This window comes from Copadichromis virginalis, linkage group LG17 (genome assembly GCF_057382275.1).
Source record: "Copadichromis virginalis isolate Kocher_CV1m ecotype Utaka linkage group LG17, C_Virginalis_male_GT1.1, whole genome shotgun sequence".
Taxonomy (NCBI): Eukaryota; Metazoa; Chordata; class Actinopteri; order Cichliformes; family Cichlidae; genus Copadichromis; species Copadichromis virginalis.
In genome coordinates, this window is record NC_140634.1 from 6,758,904 (window position 1) to 6,776,569 (window position 17,666).

The window sequence follows — 17,666 nt, forward strand, 5'->3', positions numbered from 1 at the left end:
AACATAACATCCCAGAGGTCTTTTAGTGGATTTGGAACTGCCTGCACACTTTTATCACATGAGGTCAGGCATTGTCGCACACCAGAAGGAACCCAGGAACAAGAGCACCAGTGTAGGGTCTGACATTGGCTCCAAGGATTTCATCCTGGGAGCTAATAGCAGTCAGGGTGCCATTGCCTAGCCTGTAGAGGTCTGTGCCCCCCAGACCATTACTAACCCGCCACCAAACCTGTCATGCTGACGATGTTACGGGCAGCATCATGGCTTCTACAGACTCTTTCATATCTGTCACACGTCTGTTTTTTTTTTGTTTTTTTTCCAAAAATCTTGAAATTAATTTTCTTTAATGTTGCTGAAAGATGTGCAAAATTACTACCGATATCAAAAGAAAACATTGGTTACCAGCTGTGTTTAATCTTTGCCCTCCCCAATCAGACTCCTGGTTCTCCCTCGCCCCACCATGCCCTCCCTCCCTCCCCCCAGCAGCGTGTAACAGCTGATGCCGGCAAACTTGACAGTGTGCACCGAGTTGAAAATTATAACACGTGGCCCGTGGGTTTGGAGACTCGTCTTGTTCATGCCCCATTTTTCTCATCTGTGTCTGCTCCACCTCTCATCTGGAGCACTTGTGGTGTGCTGAGGAGGGCTGACAACTTCAGAGACCGGAAGAAACGTGCCTCTCGCCTCTTAGTAACTCTGAAGTACCGCGACCCCTAAAGTAATACAGCAGGCAACCTCTTTAATTCCCAGAAAATCACTTTCTCTCCCGCCTCTTTTTCCATCCCGTCGTTTCATATCCATGTAAATGCCGCCTTTCCTCCCAACAGTGTGTCATCTACAACTCCCATCCTCCCCGTTAAAGTGCTGGACTGTCATGTTCTTTTTCGCTCTCTGTTCACTCTTTGTTCTCTGTGGCTTTACTGTCTCACACTGCACGTTTTTGTTTTTTTCATTTAACATTCCTTCGTTTTACTTCTTGCTCCGTTTCTCATTCATTTCCCTGTCCTCCAACTCCCACTTAAAACTTTCATCATCTTTCCCTGTTTCTCTCCATCTGTACAGCTTTTTTTCATCCTCAACACCTGCTCTTTTAATTCTTTTTTTCTCTCCTCTAAATTACTTGTTAGAATGACATAAAGATATACAAGTATTATGATAAGTGTTTTAGTGTTAATCTTTCTTTTAGGGCATTTAAATAGTGCACAGACCCATTATCTGACATAAATATATATTCATCTAAAGAGTCAGTATTAAAAAGGGAACCTTTTTCATTTTCTTAGAAACAAAAGACAAAATAAAAAGCTGCCTCGGCAGGTTGACTGTCTCAATTTAATATTGCCATGCAGTAAAAAAGCTAAGAAGACTTTCAAAACAACTGCTGAAAAATACTGATCTCACAATTTGGTGGCTTCATCAATTTTGCTGCGTGGTGCTATCAAGGATTCTCGTCTGCTTCCAAGTACAATTTAATTCTTAGCGTGGCTTTGTAAACCATTGTTACGGCTGTTAGTCTGCTGTCACTGTTTGTCTGGGCTGCAAAGTGGTATTTTTCTTGCGAGCCAGTGAAGCGTGATTGGCGCGAGAATGAAGAACACTGCCAGTTATAGAAAGAGAGCGAGCGAGAGCTAAAGAGAGAAGGGGAGAGAGGTACAGAGGGAGAGACCAAGACAGAGATAAAGACAAAGAGAGTAAGAGAGAGGCTGTCAGAAAGTGAGGATGAGTGATGAGTAGTTTTATGCGAGAATGGAGGGGACTGTCATTTCTTAGCTCTGACACTTCTGTTAAGACACTGGTCGCGAGGGATCAACAGTAAGCAGACCGAGACATAGTGCAGGCCTGTGAAGCGTTCGGACGGGTGTGTGAGCAGATGAGAAAAGGAATAGAGGAGGAGGTCGTAGGGCCAGTAAAGCAAATGATCAGAGGGAAAAGTGGAGGGGAGGAGAAGCTAGAGAAAGGAGGGATAAAAGTATTGGTTTTTAGCTTCCTGCTGATTTAATGATGGTGGTAACAGCAGTGATGGTAGCAGAGCAGAAGAAAACACTCGCTTTACACACATCCACATTCCTGTCATCATGTCACTTACCTCTGTGGGAGAGGTTGGCATTGCTCTCTTTCTGAATGCTGTTGGGAGCCACGGCAGCCAATAAGGGGGTGTGTGTGGACGTGGACTTCTGACTAGTGCTGCTCAAACTGGTCGTCTCTGTACTGGTAGCGGCGGGAGTCCGAGGGTGCTCTGTGATTCTGCCGCTCCTGGTGGTCTGAGGAGGGGCTGGTGTTGTAGTCTTGGCTGTGGGTGGTAATGTGGTAGTAGCAGAGGTGGTGGTGGTGGTGGTGGTGGTAGAGGGCGTTGTGGTCGTGGCAACGGTTGTGGGAGTTGTTGTTGTTGTGCTTGTTGTGGTGGTCGTCGTGGAAGTTGTGGTTGCGGTGGAGGCAGATGTCGTGGTTGCTCGGGGTCGAACTGCGCAACAGAAAAACAACCAGTAGGATTTGAGATTTCTCTCCAGACTGCTCAGCTGTTGCAGCCATTTCCACTTGTAAGCTCTGCATCAATATTCAGCATACAACTGCAGTCAACAGCAATGCCTCCATTGTCTTATAAGATGAGATCTATAATCTCTTCTGAGGGTTCTGGGTCTACCATGGGGTCTCCTACCAGGAGCGCGCCTGCAAAACCTCCAAAAGGAGGCATCCATGAGGCATCCAAAATAGATGCTCAGCTGGTGTGTTTGATACGCAGGAGCAGCGGCTCTACTCTAAGGTCCCTCCAGAAGTCCAAGCTCCTCAGTGTCTCATCTCTAAAGCTGAGCCCAACCACCTTATAGAGGAAATTCATTTTAGGTGCTTGTATTCATGATCTTACTCAGATTTCATGACCATAATTTCATAATTATTTATTTATAGGCTTTGAACTGAAGTCTGTAGATCTTACATCACACCACAGGTTTGGATTGAGACATAAATGGATCAGTAAATGAAAAGCTTCACGTTTCAGCTTTCAGCTGCACCACAGCAGTCCGGTATAACACCTGTGTTACTGCTAATCAGAAGTGTGACACTTTAAAGTCCTGTACAGCACCACATAGGTACCGTGACAGGTACTGTGATATTTCTATGTACATACTGTGCTAAAGTGCATTCACACATTCATAAGTAACAAGTTGCCAGATGGATAAGTTGCACAAGCGCATAATAAGCAGAATTTAGTGCAAGCGTTGCAGTCAGTTGTTGCAAACATCATATCACATCACAAGAAATGATCTGAGAAAACACTACGTTGTTAAAGCAGATGTACTACACCAGTACGTTTGGTTCATAGTGTACTACATGTACTAAAAGAAGTATTCAAGTCAGGGATTTTAGCTGAAGCTAAATTACACCACATGTCACCCCAGGCTCTTCCTCTGATCACTGTTTTTTTTTTGGTGTATCAGATTTACACAAATCCCAGTGCACACACTGCTGCTGATATAACATTCGGGTTTGTGTTTTCTAAACATTATTTTTAATATAAGTGATATGCGTTTCTTTGTGGTTGTAAAACTGAAATTTTGATCCAATACAGTCACAATTAAACCAGTGAGTTTTTCCACCAGAAATGTTTGTGTTACAGTAAGAATCCAAAAAGCTTTGGTACAAATGCACTCACTGCCCCTGCACCTACTCCCAGCCTCTCTCACAGGGATTCTTTGAAATATTGCCTCAATACATCTTCATCGTCTCTTTCCCCCCGTTTCTCTGTGTCAGCTCCTCCTAGCTCACCTATATAGACATTAGGTGTAGGCCTAGTAAAAATAGCAACGTTACAAATGTAGTGACTCTATAAGGGCAGGGGGACAAGCTGACTGATGAAATAAGGTCAGCGAGGTAGGTTAGAAGTGCAGGGAAGAGTCCCTGACCTAGTTCCCAAGATAGTTTTACACAACACTTAAGGTTCAGATTCTCTGAAGGATCCAGGGCACTTTTAGCTTTGTAAACATTGTACTGTTAAATTGCAGACATTGAAAAATACTGTATTTGGAGTATCCAAAGTATTATGACAAATAGAAACAGTATAAATAGAAACGCTTTATATTTAGAATTTTAAATATTTGTGCTTAAATATGACCTAAAAGATGATCAGACTTTAACACTAGTCACACAGACGAACATAACTCAAATAAATAAATGAGACAAAAATATTCTTGGTAATTTAATCCAGTATTACACGGCTTGCATGTTTGTGGGTTTATTCAAATGAACTTCAGGTCTTTCCAAAATATTTCTGTCAGGTTAAGTTTGACTTAGAAACAAGCTCATTCCAAATAATTTTACTTATACATAGAATGACTTGTGTGCTTCGTTCTTGCAGCCTTGCTGTGCACCACTGCTGTTCTATGTTGTACTGATGGAGTAGCTGAGAAGTTAGCCTGGATTCTTTGTGCTTGTAAAAGAATTTAGGAACCGGAGAAAATTCAGGCCTTACTATTGGACTGATCACTGTTAGCCAACGACCCCTGAGAATGGCAACAATGCTCCTGAATTTCACTGTGATCCTAGCAGCGTGAATCTCATGTGACATTTATCCACACGAATCATTCATTCAGGTGTGCCTGTGGAATGTAGACTTACTGATCGCGCAGCGTCTCATGTCTGGTCCTAGCTCCATGCCGTCAGGACAGGCGCAGGTGTACTTGGGGGAGTGGTCTGTGATCTGAGGCGCCTTCAGGCAGAGGTACTCGCAGCCACCATTAGGCAGTGTGCCCATATTACAGGTATCAGGACCTTTGGGAACACAGGCAGAAATGTAAAAATATTAAAAAAGACTTTTGGCAACACATTTATCTCTTGGAAAACAATAAAACCCCAAATGTTTTATTAACGAGCTGTACTGGAAAAGGAAAAAAAAACTTGCACAAAGCCCAAATCTCAACAGCCCAAATTTTATTCAAATTAGAACAAAGAAAATATATCAAAGGTTTAAAATTACAGAATGTACAATTGTAACAAAAAAATAAGGCCACTTTGAATTTGATGGCAATAACTAGTCTTAAAAAAAGTTGGGACACGGGTAAGAAAAGGCTGCAAAAGTAAGTGCTAATGAAAAAGAACCAGCTGGAGAAACATTTTGCAACTAATTATGTTAACTGGAAACATGTCAGTAACACGACTGGGGATAATCATGTTATATTATATCATCTCGCAGATGCTGAGGTTCATCAATCTGCAGAAAAAAACACATGAAAAACTGGATGAACCTAAGAAAAAGAAAAACCAGCATCAAATTTGACACATAGGCGCCAGTATCTCATCAGTAAAAAGTTTCTGCTGCCATCAAACTATTAACTAGTTTGATGCTAGATTTAGGAATCTAATCTTTATTCCACACACTTCCTCTTGCTGACTTTAGAGATGCGTAGGTGAATGCAGGAGAGTCTCAACTGCTTTTAATCTCTGTAACCCAAATAAAAAATTTACATGTAGTTTCTTAAGCACAGTTGCAGACTCATGGAAAAACACTGCAGTTTTGTGTCATGTGGGGAAGCGCGAGAATTAGGTCAGGTCGCAATCTTTCCTGATTTCTTATGTAGCTTTGGAGAGCAGCACGCCATCAGCTGTCAGGAAAAACAGCAATATCACTTGCTACACAGAGTGAGATTTTAATAAGCTGGGAATACATTTATACTTGATGTACAGTATCTCAGCATAATGACTATGTAATGAGAACAGCTGTCTAAGTTCTCAAAGCTCCAAATGTGGTAAAACCTAGGCTTCAAAGACCCACTGAGCGCACAAAAAATTAATAATAAAACAGACACAACTTGGGAAGGATCGGACGAAAGCCTCTTTTAAGGAAGTGTGTCGATAAACATGAAAGACATCTGAGCGTCTCGAAATATGTGGAGACGCACAGTACTGTACCAAACCACACTTACAGATAATATTCCTCACTGGGGTTTTCCTTAGGTGCAGTACACTAACAAATAAGAAATGATACAAAAATGCAAGAGAAACAAAGATAAATCGGTAAAAGACAGGGCAGAGAGGAGTCTGAACTCACCAAGCGTTGCAGTCGAGGTCACATTTTATCAAATACTTTGCTTATCAATGCTACTCGTGTGCTTGGGGGGGCTACTCGGTGCACCTTCACTTAGCCTTGCAGTGTTTTGTCTTGCTTTTGTTGGCATTTGGGAGAAAACATTTTCCAATTCTGTGACTTCTTTTTTTGACCAGGACTCTTGATTTATTAATGAGGGAATGCAATTAGCTGCCTGCTGGCGCACAGACAAGATTGCTTCTGAGCGCTCAGTGAGTGAGGAGAGAAAACAAAGCATGAAAACACTCGCACAAACACATTTCTGGCACGCAGTGTCAAACACACCCAGGTATTCACAAGCAGAGGTGTTGACAGGCACACACGCGTGCGTGCAGTCACACACATCGAGAGTGCAAAAAAAAAAAAAAAAGACAAACACATCGTTTTGACGTGCCCGTCACATCCACCGGTCTAATCACACTCATCAGATTATCTGTTTATTGTTTCAGACCGTTTCACTAAGTGGATCCTCGTGTCTATGTGCTGATAATGCAATGCTTTGTACTCAGGAAGGAGGTTAGATTTTGTGTATCCTGTGTGCACATACGCCCCAAAATCCTGCTCATTATACCGAACAAGATCCTGCACGCTTACGAGTGGCAAACAGCACCTAGACAGAGACTGGGCATTATGACAGACTGAAAACGAAACAGACATTTTGACTTATTTGAGGTCATCTGGGACAGCCCCACTTAGATCACCTGTGCTAAGCTTCTATGCGTTTCTTCTTCTTACCCTTGGGCTGCCTCTGTTCATGAAACACCACCAGGTCCAGGGGGTTGTTAAGGTCCTCTGCGACCTTGGCCACATCGTGTCCCGTCAGTCGGTTGGCGCTGTATATCGCTTCATCTTCCAAGTCTGTCCAATACACGCGATCCTGGGTTAAAATAAAGCAAAGTCAGCTTGAGAAATACACAAATAAATAAAAAGCCCTAAACCAGCCTTGATGATTAACGATCAACCTATTAAAAAAAAAAGAAGAATAAATGAAAGATATCTCAGCTAATGCCACAGATAATGTTATAAAGCCACATGCATGTTGCAGATCCAGAACTGCTTGCGCTGTACCACTTGAGATCGGACACTTTCCTAATCAAATGGCAGTGATGACGAGATATATTTCATATTTCAGTAACAGAACACTTACAAAAATGTTTTCTCTAAAGAGAGCGTCATTCTAGGGTTTTATAAAGCTGTTGTTGCTTATCATTTTCAGAGTCCAGTGATTCTGTAATTCAGAACCGTGAGACCTCAAGTATGGAGCAAACATGCTGCAAATGAGCATAATCTGCATACAACTTTAGAATAAATGGCTTTTCATAAACACCATTTGTCTCTGCTTAGAAGCTGTGCACTGATATTCACTGTAGTCACCGTTAATTTAAAAAAAAAAAAAAAAAGGAAGAAAAAAAGCCAGTCTGCTGCAAAGAAATGTCCTCATCCCAACAATGGCTATTTGATTAAATTTACGATCACATTTGAGGATGTGTTGTGGTTTACTTGAATAGAGAGGTGTTTTATATCCAAGGTAACTGGTTAATTTTTCAAAAATGCAATAACCCCCCCCAAAACATGCCATTTAGCCCCCACTCTAACATCTTTACCCTCCAGCACTCCAGGTATTTAAAATTATAGCCAGTCTCTCTCTTCTCTGGTAAGAATAATCAGCCCCAAATAAACTTAAAAACAGAGTCACATTACTCCAATTTGCCAGAGAAGAAAGCCCAGGTGGCACTCTTTGCTAATTTCTATTTTTAACCACCCTAATTATAACAGCTACTTAACAAATACAAGGACACAGAGGAGGCGTGGCATCTCTTGGAGACGGTTTAGTTAAAATAAGCCACCTACTCTGTGCTCGGTGGGTGAAAAGGGGAGCAGTGTTTACTTAAAAAAAACAACAAAAAACAGTAAAAACACCGTTTTAAGTCTGTAAGGAAGTTGCATGCTTGATAAGAAAAAAACAGCCCCGGTGTTTTATTGGAAAAACGTCTGTACCTTTGACTCTCTGTTTAAGCTTTGTGCCAAAGCAGAAGGTAGTGACTGCTTTGGCGGAGCGTACGGTGTCTTTGTAGTCCTAGCTCAGCTTCCTTCTCAATTTCCCTTCCGCTCTTTCACACCTGCTCATTATTCTCTTTAATGATACTACACGATATAACCGCACAAGTGCTCACGGCACTTGGTTTCCACAGCAACCCCAGACGGCTTTGTCTTTGCAAGCACACATCAATTAAGAAAAAACAGAAAAATGCAGCAAATGACTGCACGAGAAAACACAGACAGGCTGATATCATGGAAAGCTCGATAAAACAATGAAGAGACGATTTAGGAGGTGAGTGTGAGACGGAGAGACCAATCAGGAAGAGTGTCTGCAGGTTTTTTCGTCGTTACAGGGAGGATGTATTTTTATCATCTTTTTAAAGGCAAAGACCTGCAAGACTTGTATGGTGTGCGGGTATGTGTGTGTCCGTGTGTGTCCGTGTGTGGGGCTTAGTCACAGCAGCCATCCATGCTTTTTGTGCCGTATTATCAGTGGACTTGACCTCTCTCTCACCTTCCCCCCCCCATCTTTCAGTGAGCTCTCTATCACTCAATCTCTCCCTCACTTAGGTTCTGATAACCTTTACTCATATGACAGTAGTTCTGAAACAATGAAAGACAAATATCAGCCACGCTGATAAAACACTACTCAAATCTATTATTCCATCTCTTCTTTTTGCTTCTGTCGCTCTCTGTCTTGATTTCCACCTCAGCAGTCAGTCTCTGACATTGTTTTCCCCTTTTTACTTTCTCCACTGTCAATCTTTCCGCGCGCCGCTTGTGACCTTGAAGCTTCAAACAGCAGCACAAAACCTGAGAAGGGCAGTGCTCTTCAATTGTAGGATCAAGGTACATCTTTTATGTTTTGAAGGATAGGCCAGAAGTTATACACAAAGCGCACGCAGACTTGCTCCCATGAACACATGGCGCCACGTCACATCAGATGGAGCTGCAACTCGGGGGGAGTGAGAGCACGTCTAAATTTATATGGAGCCATTTTTGAGTCGAGGGAAAGCAGCCCTTTATGATTTTGCTGCGATTCTATCCCAGAAGAATATGCGTCGGGGCTGTCTGACACATCTGTCTGATGAGCTTCAGGTGCCTACTGGATACCTGGATGTTATGCATGAAAACTACAAATGAAAGCTCAAACAAAGCCAACCCACTCGCCTGTTGAGGATTTGATTTGATTTTTTTTTTATGGGTTTGATCTGCATTCTTTGGCATAATTAGCCAAGTTCTGAAAAAATAATGTGGGGGCTTTTTCGGTAAATCATTTAATCTCCAATAAGCTGCAAAAGAGAATTTTTTCTCATGTGCACGTTACAACGTGTCTCTAGTTATGTGAGCTGACTAGTTTTCTTATTTGGGCTGTAGATGTGGACAGAGAGGGCCTGACGGACGTCTTTGTCAGGTTTTTAGAAAATAAAGCTTTGATCACATGTCATTTGACTGCCCCTGTTTTCACATAGAGCCTTTAAAATTTAAATCTTTACATATTACTCCAGTTTTTATTTCTTTCAACCACTACTTCTCTTCTCAATCCCATCCCACCTTCTCTTCTATCTCCTTCCTGTCAAGAGCTGAAAAAGAGACAACATTACTCTCTGCAAGCTTCTGCGATCTACATCTCCTCGGGGCTTGGCATGTAGGCAGGCGGTCGGCACTAACTGGTAGAGTTTACATGCGTGTGTCTGTTCAGGGTTTGATACAGAGGCCCTGCATCTTTCTCTGCAGTGCTGAGAAAACCCGTTCGCTCATCAGCATCAAAACGAAGTCTGCAGATGACACGCTCGAGTGTAATGACTTGTAGCGTTCACTGTATCGCTCAGGAATATGAGGAGCTGGAATAAACCGTACGCCGCACATGAGTTGACAACTCATATCTCACATGCTCAGAAGAGCATCTATATGGATGTGCATGTGAAAGAAATGGATGCTTAAGAGCTGTGGGCTTGTGGTTTTTGTTATGCTTGTGCATAATCAAATGTGGCTAAATGTCAGAAACATTTTCTCTGCATGCGAGAAAACATGTGAGGATGACTGATTTGGGGTTACACAGTCCCCACAACAATTCCCGCTCACAATAAGTTTCTACAGTTTTCACAAAGTTTTACATGTGATCCCCCAGGTCTTATTATTGTGGATTTGTCTTAACTGAAACTTACCGAACAGTGTATGAGCTAAATGTGAACATTTTACAGTTACTTTGTTTTTAACTAAAGAATAGGAAGAGTTAAACTAACGTTTGCTTAATTTATACTATTTAAGAATCAGCTGCAACACAAGTAAGTGCACTCTTTGTTAGCATGGCTCCAATATTTGATTCACCAGTCCACTTTCTTCCACTCAGGGACAGACACTATGGGCAGAGAACCATTCGTGCTCACATTCACACCTACAACCAATTAAAATCACCAACCTAAGCTTCACCCAACCCCATACATGACTGTGAACTGTGGGAGGAAGCTGGAGTATGTGGAGGGAATCGACACAGCCACAGGTAGATCGTGCAAATTCCACACAGAAAGGCCTCAGCCTAGATTTAAACCCAAGACCAACTAAAGCGAGGCGACAGTCCTACCACAGCAACACCGTGCAACTCGTGCATGCTGTAATATTTTTTACTCTCTCTTCTTTTACGTTTAATAAAACTCAAACTTCCTGGGCATGGATGACACCAGTTTTAAATATTTTGCATGAGTGACTCTGTGGAAATGTGTTCTGCCATTCTCGACACAGATGATTCTTTGCAGGTGCTCTTTGCTGGAGGTGTTGTTTTTCTTGCTCCACAGTCCACCTTAAAGTACTCCAACTGTTCTGCTGAATTTGAGGCAGGACACACAGGCCACAGCTTTCACTTTTTTCATTCTATAAAAACTTGTGTTTGAAATTGCTATGTTTCGGCTGGAGAAAATGTTGTCCCTGCAAAGCATCTTCACACTAGGAGTCTGTTCATTCAGTGTAAACTTGGGTATAGACTTGCCTTTGCTATCCATCTACAAATGGCTACAAATGGTAGATTCATTTTAAAGAGAGCGACGTAACATCAACCAAAAATACAGAAAAAACACATCACATAAAAGTTCTAAACTGATTAGTATGTAATTGAGTATTTGATCCCCAAGCAAAACATGACTTAGTTCCTGTCTTGTTGTTTCATGGAGTTGGTTTGCACACATCTCAGGAGGGATTTTGGCCAGAAACTCTCTAAAGTCTTTAGGCTTCTTGGGAACTTTTCTATAGGACTTTATTCTGTCTCTCTCCATTAAAATGAATTATATCAGTGCATATCAGTACACTGCACTCCATATTTTCTGCACTGTGCAGTAAGTGTGCTTGTCCTGGTCAGGTCTATGCTGCAGGCTTACCTTGTATCACATCTGCAGGACGGGCACTGTGCCTTCTGTTATTGGGAGTATGCCCCATCCTGTCCCTCCTTACTGATGCTGCAAGCGTGTTTCTGTTTCTGTTCAGTAGCCTAGAACAGTAGCTCTTTTATCCTATCCTATCTTTATGAAGTATCACAGCTGGTGCCTTACTTGTTAGAGCATTTCCTTAAAGCCAGAATGATCAAAAACGTTCAGTGTTTTAGTTCAAAATTTGAACGATGCAATTCTAAAAGTAACAAACTTCCCATTATCGGTCTGTAGGCACCGTGACATCCTCCTGTGCTGCTAAAGGTTTTTAATTTGGTCTATATCATAACCAGAGCAGAAGAAAGACCAGAAGAGCCGAGAGCTATTAATCTCCTGGGGTGAACTTTCACTGCTGCTCGAAACATCGGTTTTCTTTCTCTCTTTTGCACGCAAACACACAGACGCGCACACACTCACGCGCTCTCAGCTGGGCATGATGGATGTCCCTTCTTCCCTTTGCTTTTCCATCATCACACACAGTGTGTGCAGCAAAGAGGGGAATGGAGCAAACACTACTTACTGATCACATTTTCACCTACCACTTTCCCCACCTTCATCCTTGCTCTCTCCTCCCTCTTCCAGTTGTTTTCCACCTTCCACACCATCATCTATGCTTGATGGGCCCTAACGTACCGATTCACTCCCACCTCAATAAATACACCCAAATTAGTTTTATTGATTGATGCACTCTATTGTGACTCTACACTCGTCAGCAAACAAACAACAATTCCTTCTCTGGATTTATCCTGCTTCTATACTTCTATAACATCTCCATTTCTTTTCAGTCAGTCAGCCATGTCCCTGCACTGACTCATCTCTCCCCCTCTAGTTCTCGCACGTCTTTTACCGCTAGTACACTTTGAAAATGTGTGTCAGTCCTCCATTTATGACGATGAACAAGCATAGTAATAAATGGCATCAAAACAGTATACTTAAAAACCCACTGCTAAAATTTTGCTCACTGCAAGTCTAGAAATACGCAACCATGTTGGGAATCAACAGACAAGATATGATTGTCACTTACAAGGCAGCGATAACTGATCTGAGACCCCTTTGGTGTGTGTGTGTGTGTTTACATTTATTTTGGGAGTGAAATAAGAACTTCTGGATCTTGTTTACCTTCCAGGTAAAGCCTCCCACTAACTCTATTAGGAAATAAAGAAAAAGCGTGCTGTGTATGTCCATATATACTTAAAAAGAGTTCTGCATTCTTCACATTTATTTAAGAAACTTTAAGCAAACTGATTTCAAATTAAACCCAACCCTAAACCAAAATTATATAAGACATACACTGAGAAATTTAATCTAACCAAGGACATTAACCAAGACAGAAACCCTACGCATGAACATATTTTACTGTCAGCTAAGAACAGGAAACTGAGGCTACAGCGTACACAGGCTCACCAAAACTGGACAACACAAGATTAGGATAATGATCCCCGATCTGATGAGTCTTAGTTTCTGCTGCTACATTCGGATTGTAAAGTCAGAATTTGGCATAAATAAAATGAAAGCAAGAATCCATCCCGCCTTATATCAACAGTTCAGTCTGGTGGTGATGAAATAGTGCAGGGGAAAGTTCTTGGCATTCGTTGGTCCCTACCCTCTACTAACTTATGAGTATTGTTGGTGACCATATCCATCCCTTTACGACCACAGTGTACTCATCTTCTGATGGCTGCTTCCAGCAGCATAATTCTCCATACCATGCCACTCAAATAATCTCAAACTGGTTTCTTGAAAATGACAGGGAGTTCGCCATACAAAAATGGCTTCCACGGTCACCAGACCAAAAAAGGACCTTTGGGATGTGGTAGCACAAAAGATTCACATCTAACTGTTTGATGCCTTCATGCCAATATGGACCAAAATCGTAGGAATGTTTCCAGCTCCAACCCTTAGTGGCAAGGTGTACCTAATAAACTGTTCAGCATATATTTCAATAGGTATACAGCTAGAGCAGAAACTATATCCTTGTATGATGATATAGTCTAATGATGAATTATTACATTAGCATAAACTAAAATTTGCCCAAAAGGTTGGAAACGAAACAAAACACTGCACACTTTCAAAAATGCATATTACAGACACAGCTGTATGCACCAGACCAGAGCTCTGGCATTACCGCCTGGTCTGATTCTTTGCATTTGAATCTCAATTCTCAACTGCTATACCTCAAAGACAGTGAGGGCAAAGGGATGGCCCAGGTGGTGATGCGAGGAGAGCAGCACTTTGCGGTTGTCACCATTGAAATCCACGCTGGACAGCAGGTGCAGCTTGGAGTCCACCCAGTAAAGTCGTCTGTTGGACAAGTCTGAGAACATGCAGGGAAGGGGGAGAGCGAGAGAGAACAAAATCAAGAGGGGGTAGGGGAGAAGGTGAATGGAGAGAGAGAGAGGTCACTCAGAGTGAAACGGCCCAGGGTGAGGGGTATATGGATGTAATGGCCCAGTAGCTACACAATCAATCTTCTTTGACATGACGACCTCAGCCCCGTACTAAGAAAACACAGATGTGATTGTAATATTGCCGCTTGACTTCTTTGCTGGAGAAAATATATGTGCCCTTGAACAGATTCATTAGTCTTGCTGGACCTATTTTAAAGACAAACTTTGCTGTTTCGCAAATCTCAAATAACTCCACATTTCAGCCACTGCTATATTATTTATATTAGGCCCAAATCATTGTTGTGTCCTTGCTATGAGCGGCAAAGTGTTGTGGTGTTTACTTTGAAATCGAAACACCACATTGAATTTAAACAGCAAAGGAAATAATCCCTGTATTACTCTTTTTTTCACCAGACTCTAAGATTATGCTTTTAAGAAGAACATTTAAAAAACAGAAAGCAAGAATTTAATTAGTAATTAATAAAGAATTAAGCTTTTGTGTGCAATAAGCAATTCGAAATTGGTAAAACACTGGAAGTATATGAAAAAAAAGCATCCAATAAAAGCACCAAAGTAAACTGAAGGGGGAAGAGAATTAACACGATTCTCGGTCCCCATTCACCTCTCCTGACTCAATCACCTGCACTGTTCGGTGGTCTCTATGAAATCAATGACCAGGGGAACACAATTCACCCTTTCTCCCACAGCCGCCTGGCGCCAAACCTCTCATTCGCCTTATTCCAAAAAATAATTTGTTTTCATACAGATGCGGCGACACCTCAATTCCACAGAGTGTGGCGACTGTGTGCTTCTATTTCTCCTCAGGCAAGGGCAGCTGAGAGGAATTGGCTGGTGCTTCGGAGGGAGTTGAAAGGGATGAGGGGAGGTATCGACAGCACAGAGCGTCTGGCTTATTAATTCGGAGCCTCATACTCACTGGCTTGATTGATGAGAGCCAGACACAAACTGAGGTATATAACAATAAGAGCTACTTGGGTTTCAGCACCCATAGACTATTTTCTTCTCTCAACTTGTGCTGTTTGTCTCTCTCTGGCTTTCCTCCATGTGTTGTTTTTTTTCTTTGTGTTGAATTCACTCGAGACACTTTTTTCTCTCTCTCTCTAAAAGCAATGTCAGCATAATAACCTTTTTTTTTTTTTTTTTAACAAAACTGCTGTCAGAACTGATTGATTTTTTCTATCTGGGCATCATCTTCTAGCTTTTCATCCTTCTTCTGTGGGCTTTGAATGTTCAAAGCTACATGTTTTTTTTCCTTACCTAGAGTTATTCCATTGGGCCATTCAATGTGTTCAGACACCAAAATTTGTCTATCCACTCCATTCATCCCAGCCTTCTCAATTTTGGCCTGACCTCCCCAGTCTGACCAGTACATAAACCTGCGGGAAGATACACAAGTTAGATTAAATTGAAGCAGCAACCTCGGAGGCTGAGAAATCAAGCCAACGTGACCTGCCTGCATTCTCTCTGAGGGCCACCAGATGGTGATAGCTGTGGTTGTAAAAGAGACCTGAAGTCTTACAGAAGGCTACGAGAAATGGCTTTCTGATTTTACTCATTTGTTTTGGGTCATACTGAATAAAATATCAACTGAAATATTTTGTAACCATGTTACAAAATGATATAAAAACCGCACACTTGATGGCTAATAGCTGTCCATCAGAAGTCATTAGCCAATGATTGTGTGGTTTCACACTTGACTTCTTGTCAACTCGGGTTTTTTGCCAACCAAGCTGGTGATGGCAAAAGCTTCAATACAATATGGCACTTCAGAAACCAATGTGTGGCTATCTGTGGCTGAGTGCCTAGCTTTAGAGCAGGGGTGAAAAAAGTTTCTAGCTTGGTATAAAAAGTAATTTTCCACCTTTGTGACATCTTTACATTTCATCCCTTTATAGGGGCTTAAAGTATTAATACTTAAAGTTGTGAATTATTAGTGCTGTGGAGCGTGACGCTTGAATGCAGGCGGTTGTAGCACCAACTCGCGGCAAGGCTTCAACTTCCGCTACTTCAAGTCATTGAACTGGACCTTTTTGTTTCTGCGTTTGTGACCTTTTGAACTTTTAATACAATCATCTAACAAATAATATGGCTTCCTGTGTGCTCTACTTTTGGTGAGTGAAAGCTAGTATTTTATTTGTCTGTTACTTAATAACTAGCAGCTTATCTGTGTGTCTAGCTAGCATTAGCTGATAACTTAACATACAGCTTATCACCCAAATACAGTCCAAAACCAGTGAGAGATGCCATTGTTCATCTTTATATACATGTTGTATCATTAAGGCACGGCCAGTTCAGTGTCAGAAATGAAAGGAGTAACTTTGCTAGGACCAGTGAAGAGAGGTTAATATGCAATGTCAATTGTTCTGAAAAACTCTTAACTGACAAAATCAACTGTACTCCGTCACACGATGTTCCACAGACATCTTCTCTCATTTTCTTTGCAAAATGACTGTATTATTAGTAAGACAGGCATTGAAAACATAAAAGGGAAAGCACTGTGCAAAACAGCAGGTACTGGAAACTTGGACCTTATCTGAATATGTGTGTCCATGATAAAACTGAAATCGTGGCTTCATTTGCATGTATTTCATGCTAGTCTAGCTTTGTAGAGCTGTGAAAAGACGTCTTTGGGGAGCTCAAGGCACCCGAGACAAATGGAAAGAGTTAGAAAGGGAAGACAAAGTGTTACATCCCATCTCAAGAAAACTGTTAAACTGCTTAATCTAACAGATGGGCTCAGTGCTACAAATAGCCTTTACTGACTTTAGGCCAACTTCTACACCCAATCTCTTTCTACTATAACAACACTGGCTTTTACAGACACACACACAATGACAGTAGGACCTCTTACTCGCCCTCCCTCCTTCCTGCCTTTTTGCTCAACTCCTTTGCAATCTTTTGCTCCTTTGTGCATCTTTTCAAAATCCCTTTACCCTAAAACTAACCCAACTCACCCTTGGTGCGGATCCACAGCGATGGCTCGTGGCTCGTTCAGCTCGGTGGTTATGAGCATTTTCCTTTTCCTGCCATCTCCCGTAGCGACAGATATGCTCTTATTGCCTGAGTCCGTCCAGTAGATGTTCTTGTGGACCCAGTCGACAGCAAGGCCCTCCGGGGAGTGGAGCGAATCGATGAGCGTCACCTGCTGTGATGAGTCACTGGCCTTGTTGATGTAAGCGCTGGTGGGCGGATGGAAAGGAAATGTATCAGTAAGTAATCTGGAAATTATAAAAGCCTAATCCATCACAGAGGTGCTGGCACGATGGATTTACTACCGTCTGGCTTCCTTTCCTTGGGAGGAATGACTTGATTGTGAGTGGCTTAGATATCTTGTTGGGAACATAGATTCTTCACTCTATTCAGGTGTGAGGGGCACCCAATCCTGACACCTTTATAACAACTTCAGCCTTCACACCAAACACAGCCTCCCAGGGAGAATGAGTCTGTCTTTTTCTATCAGCACCACATGCCTATATCTCCCCTTTAACCGAGTGTCCCTTTCTTGTCTTCAGTTTCTTTGATTTTCCTCCTCCGTCCACTTACTCTGTCAACTCTTCTATCCCCATTCCCCACTGACATTTCCTTTACTGGTGAAAAATGTTAAAACTTAATAGATTACTGCCTCGACAATATATGAATGCAAGAGCAAGATGGAAGAAAAAATGCTTGATAAAAGGTTGGGACAAGCAATGTCCCAAGTTGCACAGTGCCTTCACATTTTAGCAA

At 41.9% G+C, this 17,666-nt stretch overlaps 1 protein-coding gene across 7 annotated transcripts in view; it reads right to left on the bottom strand.

The window, feature by feature from the left end:
- The window catches only part of lrp8 (low density lipoprotein receptor-related protein 8, apolipoprotein e receptor), a 180,806-nt gene that overhangs the window by 11,747 nt on the left and 151,393 nt on the right, over window positions 1-17,666 (bottom strand). For 6 of the 7 annotated variants that reach the window (XM_085437755.1, XM_085437754.1, XM_085437750.1 and 3 more), the window contains exons 11-16: window positions 16,895-17,119; window positions 15,198-15,316; window positions 13,707-13,846; window positions 6,809-6,950; window positions 4,609-4,761; window positions 2,084-2,458 (exon numbers count right to left, since the gene is read on the bottom strand). In XM_085437755.1, coding sequence (XP_085293881.1) covers window positions 2,084-2,458; window positions 4,609-4,761; window positions 6,809-6,950; window positions 13,707-13,846; window positions 15,198-15,316; window positions 16,895-17,119 — 1,154 coding nt within the window. The remainder of the gene's footprint in view (window positions 1-2,083; window positions 2,459-4,608; window positions 4,762-6,808; window positions 6,951-13,706; window positions 13,847-15,197; window positions 15,317-16,894; window positions 17,120-17,666) is intronic. The other variant, XM_085437756.1, reaches the window with a different exon arrangement.